Source organism: Vipera berus (assembly GCF_964194415.1).
Source record: "Vipera berus genome assembly, chromosome: Z".
NCBI lineage: Eukaryota > Metazoa > Chordata > Lepidosauria > Squamata > Viperidae > Vipera > Vipera berus.
In genome coordinates, this window is record NC_138205.1 from 33954742 (window position 1) to 33969152 (window position 14411).

Genomic DNA, 14411 nt, shown 5'->3' on the forward strand with positions numbered 1-14411 from the left:
GTAGTATTAAGGTGGCTTTTTAAAAAAAATTGGCCTTCATCTAGTAAAGCATGACATGCTTCCATGTGTAAGCTTCTTGCTTTCCTAGACAAAATCATGATCATCTGTAGTTTGATATTCTGATAGAGTAATCTGATTAAAAACTTGTTTACTAAGTTTAGTACCCCCCAAAAAAGTATACTGTGTGAAAATATCTTTGTGAGAGTCCACATCTGTATTAATACAGACATGTATATGCTCATGATAGAGTAAGACACCCATCTCAAAAAATTACTAACACCTGCCTACGGTAAACTGAATCCCAGCCACTCTTAGGGTTCTGAAACAGATCATCATTCTTGTCTGCTTGGCTTTGTTTCATCCATTGTCAATGTTGTTCATCCATCTGTCCATCTCTCACTCTCTCTCTCTCTCTTCTTTCATACACCCGGGTACAAGTCATTTCCTATTTCCTTCGTGCTTGTGTCTGGCTGTTCTGTCCCTTTTGATGCTGTTGTTTCACCTGAGCAAGGATATCACGTATTTTGCGTTGAGCCATCTGGTAAAAAAGAGTGATGGGAGAGGGAGGAGGGAAAGGAAGGAAGATAAAGACAGATAAGACAATCACTCTTTGCTTTGCATTTGCTCAGCATTAGACATCACAATTACTGCAAGATCTATTGAATTTAGAGATTGCAATTGGGCTAGTATTTGTGAGATCAGATGGCACCAGTGGCAAAGAGGTTCTATTTCTAATTCCTACTGAGCTGCCAACTGCAGCTCTACTTGAGTTAGTTGCAGTTTTCTATGTCTTACTAGTCTCACAACTGGATTACTGCACTGCACGCTATGTGAAATTACTTTTAAATAACCTGCGAATAATCAAGAGTTAACTGAGTTGGTTAAATAGGACCACAATATATGAAATGTTAAAATACTGGGATGATGTGTGTGAATGGAAAGTTGGGACATTTAAAGGTAATTAATTTCGAGAGAATTATGACTGAGAAGAATGATTTGAATACCAAGGGGAAATTAATAAGAATTTTGAAAACAGGACATATAGTGACTTAACAAGATGACTTTTACAAATATAGTTGAAATAGAAGCTGTTCAGAAAAGATGTCACATGTGGATGTTATAGGATATACAAGTAGTATAGTATCTTTATAATATATGAAATATGAAAATATTGGGATGGGGTATGTAAATGAAAATTTTGGATATTTAGGTAAGCAATTTTAAGAAAACTATGACTGATAAGAATGGTTTGAACATTGAGGGGAAATTAAGTTTAAATAATAATTTTGAAAACAGGACACATAGTGACCTAACAAGATGACTTTTATAAATACAATTAATTAATTAATCAGAACATAAATTAATCAGAAAAGATGTTATATATGGAGGTCATTGTTATTTGTACAAACACAAAAAATGTTTATATCCAATCTTGTATGCACTGAAAATATTATTATATTTATGTAATGTTGACAAAGGAGAATATCATTGGAAGAAGGGAAGATCAAGGAAACATACTATAATACATTGACCATGGAATTATAGAAAATATTTTTTTCCAAATATATGAACCCAGACAACATGCTGATTACTAAGCACCAATGATTGTTATTGCAAAAAAAATCAATAAAATATGTTTTTAAAAAACTCTTTGGGGGGCAGGCAAGTGAGCATGGTGATACTGCAATAACATTGTCAAAGACATGGTATAAGATTTGGGGTCATTTTTGATACTATATGCTCAGTAAAGTTGATACAGTAAACCTATCTGAGGCTTAAGAGATCTATTCACTATTTATTTTTGAAATGCAATGTAATATTGAAGGAGTAAGGAATGCTGATCTCCTGCCAAAAGAGGCTGAGAAACTGAATGCCATAAGCAAGCTGCCTGCTCCAAGCCCATCTTAGCATAGTACAGTGATCTGTAGTAGCTACTACCTGGCTAGCATAGAAATGTCCGATGATTTTGACAATGACTTGCTCATTCTCATCAGGGGTTTGATCCCGGGGAACAACTACCTCAGCTGCTGTCAGGTTCTGAAGTTCATTGACCTACAGATAGAGAAAAATAAATAAATTAATTTGATGGCATTTAAAATGCTATTATTCTATACTGAAAAGAACAAATGGCTTTGCAAATACTCTATTTTGTGGTCATGTCCCACTTTATTAGGACACGCAACTAAGAAATTCCAGCTTGCTCATATTCAGATATGCAGAAATCTAAAAAGAATTATACCGCATTTTGAAATTGTGCCATTCCCTTCAACTTACTTATTTTAAATGCTCTAAAACTGGGTCCACACTTTATTTTATTTTTAAAAAAGTAAGATTCAATAAATAAGGCACAGATGACTAAGCTAGTGCAATACTTCAAATTAAAACCAGCAAGTTATGCAATGGCTTAACACCAACCATGAAGTCAGTCTTAAAAGTATATATTGTAAATCTAGAAAGCTAATTTTATATGGTTCAATTATATATTTGAAAACTAGTTTAGATATAATCAGGATTTATAATAATCATAATTAAGATTTCAAACTATGAGTTGTCTTTCCCATGACAGTAGAGCAACACCCCAAATAGTATTTTGCCTGTTAAAATGTACAAATAGTAATCAACTTAGGATCATAATAGAGCCTGGAATTTCCACCCTAAATGCTGATGGTCATACACTGAGACATCCATGTGACCAGACCCAACCTTACAACTTTTGCAGTGTTCATTAAGCAAATGCTGTCATTATAAAGTGAACATGGTGGTTGTTAAGCAGATCAATGTATTCCTATGGCGTTTTTGCAAAACCACCCAAAAAAGCCAGAAAACAGTGAAAGTCATAAATTATGGCCACGACTATGGAATGATGAAACTGGCCATAAAGATGAGCTGGTTGGCAAGTGCCTAAAATGTGGCTATGTGTCCACAGGGGAAGGAGGAAGCACAACTAATGAAACTCTGAAACTGGGTTGTAAGTAGCTTTGAAACAGTCCATTATAACTTCAAATGATGGGTGGTAGATCTCCCTCCAACCTGATTTCAGATCTTGGTTTCTGACTGTTTTCACACTGCTCTTCATCAGAAGCTAATTTAAGCAATGCAGGAAACCACAATCTAGCCTGATGTTAATTTTTAAATCTCCTCAGGACTTTCTGTAGGTGGCAATTTGAAACGTGCCTTGAATTTTAACTGTGCTTCGGTTATCAGGCATTTGGGAAACAGATCTGCATCACATTGACCATACATTATTTAATGCCCCATCTTGGGCCACAGAAGAAGCAAACTACCTCACGGGGATTTTTTTTCTAAGATGACTCTTTCCACAGCCCAACCCTGCACTCACCGTTTTGCCTCCTTTGCCAATGACTCTTCCTGCTGCTGAGGCAGGGACTCGAATGTGCGTCTCAAGTTTCACTTCTTCTTTGGGCCCAAAAAAATTCTCCTCTTTCAGCTTTCCATAAATTCGTCCTTGAGCCTGAAAAAAATCAAACCACCAAAGAGCAATTAAATAGGTAATTCATTTCCTCTGAAATTACAGCATGTTTAGCTTTGCCTAATACTGGAAGAGTGCTATTAATTATACCTTAACATAAATACATATCAAAATAGCTCATCCTTCTTATTGTTTGTTCTCAAATCCTAGATCAGGGGTGTCAAACTCAATTTCATTGAGGGCCGCATCAGCATTGCGGTTGCCCTCAGGGGGCCGGGTGGATATGGCCAGGGTGGGCGTGGCCTACTGGGTGGGCGTGGCTAGAGTGTGAATGGCCTACTGGGTGGGCGTGGCCAGCTCTACATCGTTTGCATCAAGGGTGCCTATGGGGGCCTGGGCAGGAGTGGGACAGATCTGAGGGTCTCTGGCAGAAGGAGGGTCTCTGGGCCAGGGCCAAGGCAGTGGGGGCCGTTCCCTCACTGTTTCCAGGATGGCTTCGCGGGCCACATGAAACCACTTCGTGGGCCGGATCCGGCCCCCAAGCCTTGTGTTTGACATGTCTGTCCTAGATTGTAAGCTAATGTCTATGGATGCCTTCGAATCATTGCTGACACTTAGTAACTGATCCCTGCAGTTTTCTTGCCAAGATTTTTGGAAGTGATATCCCCTTGTCTCCTTCCTCCTAGGGGTGAGAGAGACTGGTCCAAAGTCACCCAGCTGGCATTGGGTGTAGTCCCATATAGCAAGACTATAATTCACATTCCCCCTGTTCCTGCATTGGTACATTAACCTCTACACCAGACTTCCTCACTAGGAATGGTAATAGTGATACTTAATAAACATAATTAAATGGGATAGCAGAACACAAAGTTAACAGCTGTGCACAAACTCAATATACTTAAAACTAGTATTTTCTGATTTCTGTTATGTTAAGTATTAACATTTGGCAGTAACTTGTAAAAGGATTCTGTGGGCTGCAGAGTCCTGAAATACCAGGCTATCAGTCTGTTTTCTGTACAGGTACTCCTTGTTTAGTGACTATCACTGGGACTGACAACTTCATCATTCAGCAAAGTGGTTACTAAGTGAAACTATGATTGTGATTACAATCTTATGTCAGCTTTTCTTTGCTTTAGCAAACTGCAAAGGTTATAAATGCAAAGAATGTTCACAAAGTTACCTTTTCATCACATAACTGAAAAAGTTACTAAATGAGGCAGTTGCTAAACACCTGTAGAACTTTGCATGTCACTTTGTTTTTGTTAGGATTTGCATTTTATAAAGAAAGAAACACATTTCCATAATTTTAACTTCCTCTATATATAATTCATAGAAGAAAGAAACCTTAAACTGGGCTTCTGGTGGTCCAGTGATTATCACCATACGCACTTTGGAATCTGGCGTCTCTGGAGGAGCAATCTAGAGAAGACAAAAAGAGGCAATGAAATGAAATACTAATCTGTCGAACAACAAAGTTCCAGCTGAGCAGGGAAATTGATCCAGTCGTGATGTAAAAATTATGTTTTTTTTAAAATGGTGATATCCTTCCAAAAGTGTTTCCCAGATTTTCTTACAAATAAATTACAGTATTAAAAAAATGCATTATTAATTTCACCAATGCAGTCAGAGAGAGACTATTAGGAAGTTTCTGCCTTGTTTTCCAAAACCAACATGGTTGTAGCTATTGCATAAAAGATAATAATAATAATAATAATAATAATAATAATAATAATAATAATAATAATAATAATAATAATAATAATAATAATAATAATAATAATAATAATAATAATTTAATTTCTATACCGCCCTTCTCCCGAAGGACTCAGGGCGGTGTACAGGGCAATACAATAAAATATAACATATAAAAATTAAAAAAATATTAAATATTACAGCCCGATTCAATACATAAATACAATAACATTAAAATACCCCTAAACCCATCAGACCAGGCCAGCTTGTTCAAATAAATATGTTTTTAGGTCACGTCGGAAGGAGCGAAGGTCGGGAGCCGTCCGGAGCTCCACCGGTAAACGGTTCCACAGGTCTGGCGCGCCCACAGAGAACGCCCTCCCCCTGGGGGCCGTTAGATCACTAACTAGCAAAGGTTAAAGCACCAAACAACAGAAAAGTATGGGCACCTTGATTGAGGCACTTGCAAATCTGGAGAGCTGTTTGATGTGCTGACCCTTCTTTCCAATGATTGCACCTACAGCCTGGGCAGGGATGAAAACATGCACGGTCTCTTGCTCAGGAGGCTGCCAAGAGAGTAGTTTTATGAACACCAATCAATGCCAAAGAAACTGGACATTCTCAATTGACATTCAGATAGGCTAAAAACTAATTTCTATTACTATCCATTATGGGCTGGAGTGCCATGACATCATTACGTGCTTAGTGCAACTATAGTGAACTCAGCATGAATGGAACAGATGATGATGATAAATGCAGGTGGGAGAAAGGGTACGTGAATTTGGCTACAAGTAAAATAGGTTTGAAGTGTTTATAATAACAGGAAGCAGCAAATTGGGATGGGTGGTTATGAACGCTCAATCAAACCATCTTTTTCCATCTTCGTGCTCAGAAGCAAATATATAACCGTCATTGAAACTGATGCATTGTATTAAAGAGCCCTTGTGGCGCAGTGGTTAAAAGTGAAGTATTGTAAGCAAACTCTGCCCACAGCCTGAGGTTCAGTCCTGAAAGGGCTCAAGGTTGACTCAGCCTTCCATCTTTCTGAGTTAGTTAAAAATGAGGGGCCAGACTGTTGGGGCCAATATGTAAATAGTGCTTATGCTGTAAACTGCCCAGAGAATGATGTAAAGTGCTATGGGACAGAATAAACATCTAAATGCTATTGCATATGCTCTTCTGATACACTATTGACATTGCAAAAATCAGTGAAACACTAAAGTATAACACCTGACCCCCTTTAAAAATCTTGTCCATTTTGCAATTGTCCGGTCTTATATCCAGACATGACACTCCATATGAAATAAAATACACAAAAAAAGATTCTCAACATTCTAGACACCCCCCCATATAAGGATGCATTATATGCATTTTGCTGGATGCAACCAAATTTAGTGGGAATCAGATATGCAGCTTAGTGGAAGCTATGCAAAGTGATATACTGCCTCTTTTTTCTTATGACAATTCTATGCTACAAATTGCTTATATAGAAACAGAGCTCAACATTACCAAAAAAGAATTATATGGAGCTGCTCCAGAAACACTACTTGGAGGAGGGGGCACTGCATTGGAAGAGGCAGGAAAGAGACCAACAGCAGCTAGGTTGAGACCAGGTATCAAGTGTGACTGTAGCTAAAATAAAAACAGAGAAAACAAGACAAAAGGAAAGGGGAATGGGATGTTTATTTTTTTCATTAAAACACAGTTATCTGGGACTTTAATAACTCAGAAAGGCTTAGAGCAAAGATCACCTCATTTTTCTTTAAATGAACTTAATATTATGTTTGAAAGCTCTTGCTTTGAAGTGATGTTTCTCTTTTTATACTCAGGACATATAACATTCTTTTAGAATTTGCTTTAAAAGTTGAAATCTACTTTATTATTAGTTTAATTAATTTATTAAATTGTTATGGCCACCCAGAAGATGGCTTAACAATTAAAATGGAACCCCAGGGGTCTGCAATCTTGACAACTTTAAGACTTCTGGACTTCAGCTTCCAGAATTCCCCAGCAAGATTATTATTATTATTATTATTATTATTATTATTATTATTATTATTATTATTATTGAGGAGGAGGAGGAGGAGGAGGAGGAGGAGGAGGAAGGGATGTTGGAGGTCATCTAGTCCAACTCCCTGCTCAGGCAGGAAACCCTATACCATTTCAGACAAATGGCTTCTTAAAAACTGGCTGACGAATTCTGCTGGCTGAGGAATTCTGGGAGCTGAAGTCCAGAAGTCTTAAAGTTGTCTAGTTGTCTAAAACAACTAGAATAAATAACAAATATGACAACCCGCTACTCCCCAAATGCAGAGCAAACACATTCACCCCTCAGGCCTAGGAACAAGAGTCAGGTACTTAAAAGGGGAGTTGTGGGTGCTGTTCTGGAAGGGGGGGCATAACATAGAAGGAACGCCTCCTTTGTCCCACAAGATGGCATCATTTAATTGAAGAGATCTGCAGCGTGACCTCCCTGCTCAAATATACAGGTGAACAGAAAGAACTGAAGGGAGGTGGTTTAGGAAATAACCAGGCCCTGTGCCAAGGACTAGGTTGTTATTTCTCTGCTATGTATCTTCCTATTACTTTGTACAGGTAGTCTCAACTTACAACCAATCACTTAGCAACCATTCAAAGCTACATTCAATACCACTCAGTAGCACTGAAAAAAGTTACTTACAACCAGATCTCGCGAATACAACCACTGTAGCATCCCCATGGTCACATGATCAAAATTCAGGTGCTTGACACATATTTACAATGTCTCAGGGTCACGTGATCACCATTTGTGACCTTCCCAGACTGCTTCTAACAAGCAAAGTCAATAGGGGAAGCCAGATTTGTTGAACAACCATGTGATTCACTTAATAACTGCAGTGATTTACCTAACTGTGGCAAAAAAAAGATCATAAAATTGGGCCCAACTCGCTCAACAGTCACCTTGCTTAGCAATGAAAATTCTGGTTCCAGTTGTGGTTGTAAGTCAAGGACTATTTTGTAGCCTCTTTTGCCTATGAACCTTTCCAGTTGGAAAATGTTCTAGGCCAGATATTTCTTCATAATTTCTTCTTGGGAATTAAGACTGGGAAGCCAGGGGGTCTACAGAGCAGGATGAGGTGAGTGTGCAATGAAAGGGATAAAATTTGCACTTTGCCAGTTATGTGCATCTTCCCAATGATTCCACCAATATTTTCTCCTGCTTGGAGTAGATTCAGCTCCTTATTACTTCAATGAAGGAGATTATCTCAGAGCAAATGATGTTAATGATGGTAGGATCTTTTGATGGTAAACCATTCAATACAGACAGCCTAAACCTCTGGCAAATTAAGAATACAATATACACACTTGAATCTTAAAGAATGAAACAAAATAGGTACAAACGCACTTACACTCATGGCTGCTACATCATTCTCATAAGCCTCCCTCACTTTCTTCATAATTTCTTGTTCTGCTCTGCAGCAATTATCAATGGAGCCTTTCACAGTGATAGTCCTTTCAGGGTTGTATAATGTCAAATCCTGAAGGCTGAGTGGGAACATCAGAACAAAAAGTGGTTCTGTCAAAAACCCTTGCCTGGCAAATCTTTCAGATTCCTGCATTCAATTCAACCAGTTTATCAAAGAAAGCACCCCAAGGATCTTCTCTGTCATATAATTCTAAGCAATATTCATTTAAAAGTAGGTAGCACTGTTACATACTCTGGCATTATTTTCCAAGGAAAGGCATGGATCAACAGGAACTCCTACATATGAGGCAATCTTTTTGATATATAATGGCCACAGGCTGGGAGACAAAATTCCACAGTTTGCTCCTCCAAAATATTTAGAGGGCAAAAGGAGCTTTCCCTGCTCCCATAATCATATCCAGTTCTGTTTCAGCCTTTTGCCTTCTACATCAACTGTAACGGATTCAGGGGCTAAGGCAGCCATTCAGAAGTTTGTCTGTATGTTATTGAAGTAGAAGATTACTTGTCAAAAAACTGGCAAACGGGAGCCGAGTGATAAAGCAGGATTGTATTATATGCACACAAACACAGATTGCTTGTATACTCTCCATCAGAATAGGAAAGCCAAAAAGTTCATAACTGTATTAAAAGTAAGGTAGGAAAAAAACAAAGACTTACGAGGAGATGGTGATCTTTGTCTCTGTGTCCTGCTCTACTTTCTTCAGGTTGCGGCCCTCCTTGCCAATCAGTCGTCCCACAAAGTTGTTGTGGGCTAGGATTTTCAGAGGTACTTCATCAGCACTTGAGTATGAAAAATAAGTTAAGTGAATTAAAACTCAGTGCCAAATTGTTTGCTGGGGATGCAGAGGTCTCCCACTTCAATCACTTGTCTTTCCAATAAAGATATAAAGATTATCTAAAACAGTGGAAAACCATAGCCAGGCAGCTGGTATCAATAAAAGTGGACCAGATGGACCTACAGGCAGTCCTTGTTTAGCAACTGCCTTGTACAGCAACTGTTTGCAGTTACCAGTGATGAAAAAATAACTTTGCAACTAATACCTGTATTTATGATCTTCACAAAACTATAAAGTTGAAGTAATATCATGTTCACAGTCATGTTTTCACTTAGTGACTGCTTCACATAACAATCAGGTTGCCAGTCCCAACTATTGTCACTAAGTGAGGGTCACCTGTGTTTCCTAAACCTGTATTAGGCTACCACTTCCAGCCTTATTCCCCAGTTTATTGCATTGAGAGCAATAGGACCTTCCAGCTATTGCAATGTCGGATCGCAGCTGGACTCTTTCTTTGGAGCAGTTATTGCTTAATCACAAAAAGAGACAAAAGTAACTTTCATTTCTCAAAATGGCTTGCCAGTATACTCTCATCACTCTATTTACATTTAAGTAAACTTTTGTCTTATTCCTTAATTTGCATAGTTTTTCCTGAGTTTCAAAACTAGGGAGTAAAAACTACAAGAAGCATACAGCTTTGTATCTTAAAGGAGCCAATATATCTACTGAGCTCCTTCTTATAGACAATATCCATGAAATCCAACTGACTTGTGAAAGAAAGAAAAAACCTAGTAGCAAGCAGTCAGAAGCAAAACAAACTGGCTACAGAACCTTCCATTCTTAATTTTGGCCTTTAATGAGAAAGGATCTCATGTAGCAATGCTAGAAAAAAAAAAATTCTGGGTAGCCTTCCTAAAAAGCCCCACCAATCTTGGCACTAACAATGGCCTATCTTACGTCTTGGTGTCTTTTGCCTCCTTCTGCATGATTTCCAAGATCATCTTGCAAGCAGCAGAACAGCCTTCTGGAGTTGAATGGATGCTTATTGCTTTCTCTGCCGCCCCCGCATTTTCCTTCCGATGCACATCAATTCTATGGTGAATTCAAAGAAAAGCAAGGAATCACTCAATTTGAACACATAAATAATGATACACGTCCAAGGAATTGGAAACTGATTAAAAGATCATAAGATGCTTCAAAACCTTGTAATCCTTATCTTTACAAAATATCTCCAATACCTCATTTCTCATTTATTACCAATTTGGGTGCATATGTATTTTAATTTTATTCACTTCCTCTAGATCAGGGGTCTTCAAACTTGGTCCTTTTATGACTTGTGGACTTCAATTCCCAGAATTCCTCAGTCAGGCATATTGGCTGAGGAATTCTGGGAGTTGAAGTCCACAAGTCATAAAAGGGCCAAGTTTGAAGACCCCTGCTCTAGATAGCCTAATAAATATAGGCCACTGAGTAATCTACAAATTAATGAAAGTATCTTATTAGAAAGGTAAAACAATATACAACAAGAGTAAAAAAACAGTAGTCACAGTTATTATAACCATAGTAAAATAACATGAAAATCAAAGTAATAGAATTTGAAAATGCCTGATTCTGTGATAGAAATATAAATGTAGGTGCTAGAAGAACATACACTAGGAGGACATTATGAAACTCATAAAATCTCTGTTACCGCGAGACTTCTTTAGCATAGTGGCCAACTTTGGATGCAGTGCTGAACAACATGAAGAACAGTGAGGCATATGGGCTACAGTTTATCAACATAGCTATGGCTACATTGAAAGCTCCCTCTTCAAATTATCCACAGTTTAATATATCATCCAAATCCTATACTGTGCTCAGCTGCCTTTTTTTTAAAGGCAGTTTTATAATTCATGGTTTCAGAGCATCTAATTTTAAAGAACCATAATAATTAATTGCAATAAGCTGCACTGATCTGAATTATCTTGAACTCTACTTTAATCTACACATCCACTATGAAGCAAATTTTAGCAAGAGAAATGCTGAGAATCAAATAACTCCCAATTCATTCTCATAGGAAAGAGAACAAAGAATGAGACTTGAGTAATACAAAACAACTTTGCACAATCTGATGCCCTGCAGATCTTTTGGAACTCCAAACTATAAACTGTTCTCCAGAGTTGGAAGTCACAGACTGGATTTGAGTTTGGATTATGGCTGTGTAATCCTTGCTTCAAATTTTTGTTGAATTACTACGGTCACTATGCATCCAAGCAATATTACAGTTAGTGTGGGAATGCTACAGAAAAAGGGAGAGACAGCAATATATATTCTTTGAAAGAAGAGCAGGGGAAATACAAACTTTTTTGTTAAAGGATAAGTGTCCAAAATTCAGATTCTTGCTTATTTATATCTGAGTTGGGTTGTTGAGGATGCATTTATTTTCTCTTTGTTTCCTAAGCTGCTTTCCTGTAATTTTAATTAAGGTTGGCCTCTTTCACATTGGCCTCATCTTGACTTTGGAAAGGTTTTTTTTTCTTTTCTGAGGACTTTTCACTTTCCTTTTCGGTTGCCAATTTTGAACAATGAACCAGGATAGGAAACCCATTTCAATCCAAATTTCAAACTGATTCTGGACAATCTCCTAAATTAGATGACATGTATAGATGGGGCGAAAGGGGCGCGGTGGCTCAGTGGGTTAGGACGCTGAGCTTGTCGATCAGAAGGTCGGCAGTTTGGCGGGTCAAATCCCGAGTGCCGCGTAACAGAGTGAGCGCCTGTTACGCGTCCCAGCTTCTGCCAACCTAGCAGTTCAAAAGCACGTAAAAATGCAAGTAGAAAAATAGGGACCACTACAGTGGGAAGGTAACAGCATTCCGTGCGCCTTTGGCATCTAGTCATGCCGGCCACATGACCACGGAGATCTCCTCGGACAAGCGCTGGCTCTTCGGCTTTGAAACGGAGATGAGCACCGGCCCCTAGAGTCAGAAACGACTAGCACGCATGTGCGGGGGAACCTTTACCTTTTACCTTATGGATGGGGCATAAGCCAAAATGTAATTTTCTAGTTAGGATTTGCTTTATGCCGTGTGGAATTTAGCAACATGTGGAAAAAGCAGCTAAAGTGCTCCTAACAAAACAATATCTTACTTGGACTGTGTCTGTTTGGTTATGTTGCGGATGGTGGCACCTTCTTTACCAATAATGGCTCCCACATACTGGGTAGGAACAAGAAGCCGAAGGGGGATATCGACTGGTTGCTGTTTCACAGGAGCTCCTGAAGCCACAGGAGAACCTTGCCGTGGGGCACCCCGTGTTCCAAAACCACCTCGACGTCCATTCTCTGCACCCTGCACAGTCTGTTCATCAGGTATGTAAGAGACCTTCAGTGCATGGTTTTCCAGTTGATGTCCATTAAGTTTCATGATGGCTCTGGAGAAAAAACAGAGATAAAATGGAAGGAGAACTAATCTGTGAGAGGGCAGGTTACATTGGCTAGGGAGAAATTTTAAAGGGGCAGGTCACCATCAGTCCTGGGCTAACGATTTTATTATTAAATATCTTAGTTGAATCCAACACTTACCTACAATAAAGAACACCATCCATCCCCAAATCCATTCCAGCAATCTAGAAGCCATGCCAAAGTTTGCAAAAGGAGTCAAATAATCTTTAGAAAAAATATCCTGAAAGGATTTTTTCACCATTCTCACTGAACAGCATGAGTTCATATGTGAAAAAACAGAAACTTGCAAAATTTAGCAATTTCTCTCATTTGAAAAGCTATGGGCATTTTGCTGCCAACCTTGGATATACGTTATGGTGAATAAGTTAAGTGTAGAGTTACATCAAAATTAACCATACACAAAGAAGAATAAAGAAAAGCCAATGAAGCTGTTTAAAATCATAGTATAGTTAGGTGAACTAAACCTTTTCTAAACTGACAGACTGAAAATCACCTTCCCATCTCAAAACCAATGCTGCTTCATCTTTTCCAATGCAATCTTTCCCCACCCTGCCTCCCCGTCTGCTCTTTTATTTTGCCAAAAGAAAAGGAAAATGTAACATATGGGGGGGGGGGAAACAGTTCACTATTAATAGTAGGGAAATCCTTCAATTAATATTATTATTATATTTCATCGCACAATCATTCAGATGCTTAGACTGGATTGGGCATTTATATCCATCCATTGAGTCTTTCCCAAGGATCTGGGATAGAATGTTGTTTGATGACGATAAAAATATTGTCAAAGAATGTAAACCTGCCTTTTTCAATTGACTGATAGCGTTTTTGTCAATGCAAATGATGTTCAAGTGGTGCTTTAGATGTTTTGAGATTGCACCCAAGGCACCTATCATTACTGGCACTATCTTTGCTTTGCCAGTCATACTACTTCTGCTTGCAGGTGATTTTCTCCAATTCTTTTGCGATTTTCTCCATTTCTTTCTTTTCTATTCTGCTGTCTCCACATTATTGTTGTTGTTATGATTATTATTTGCAGTCAGCCAGATGTTCAGACTGGGTTTGGCATTTTTGTCTACCTATCAAGTCCTTACCAAGGACCTGGGGTAAGCAAAGGTGGATATTTGGTGGTGTTACATATATTGTCTTAAGATGGAAGCTGTTCCCAGTAAGGCTACCTTTTGCAATTGAATGATGGCGAATTTGTCAATGCCAACGATGTTCAAGTGGTGCTCCAGTTGTTTTGGGATTGCATCTACTACTACTACTACTACTACTACTACTACTACTACTATTGTTGTTGTTGTTATTTCCATGTCATCTATGTCTGGGTGATTAAATAACTTCTATATAACAGCACTTTTAAGGTTTCTTCACACACTTTGATTCAGGGAAAGGGAACAAAATGCCTTCCTCCAGGTGGACCTAAACAAGGCAGGCATACTCTGGAAACCATGTCCTGAAATCATTGCTTTCATACTGAATCCAGCCATAACCGAGGCAGCCTGACCATCCTTAGCTGTTTTGATATAGTGTTTTCCACCTTAAGCCAATCTTACCTTGACCACTTTATATTGGTACAAACATGCTTTATATTTCCTGTGACTC

The 14411-nt window shown here is 38.5% G+C and overlaps 1 protein-coding gene across 1 annotated transcript in view; it reads right to left on the reverse strand.

The window, feature by feature from the left end:
• Window positions 1-392: 392 nt before the first annotated feature.
• Window positions 393-14411, reverse strand: part of IGF2BP1 (insulin like growth factor 2 mRNA binding protein 1) — a gene marked incomplete at its 5' end in the record, with an annotated part of 70785 nt that continues 56766 nt past the window's right edge. Inside the window, 10 exons of the mRNA XM_081343332.1 lie at window positions 393-538; window positions 1939-2052; window positions 3341-3472; window positions 4775-4849; window positions 5572-5688; window positions 6632-6754; window positions 8512-8647; window positions 9246-9368; window positions 10322-10456; window positions 12494-12775. Coding sequence (XP_081199458.1) covers window positions 446-538; window positions 1939-2052; window positions 3341-3472; window positions 4775-4849; window positions 5572-5688; window positions 6632-6754; window positions 8512-8647; window positions 9246-9368; window positions 10322-10456; window positions 12494-12775 — 1330 coding nt within the window. The 3' untranslated portion in view covers window positions 393-445. The remainder of the gene's footprint in view (window positions 539-1938; window positions 2053-3340; window positions 3473-4774; window positions 4850-5571; window positions 5689-6631; window positions 6755-8511; window positions 8648-9245; window positions 9369-10321; window positions 10457-12493; window positions 12776-14411) is intronic.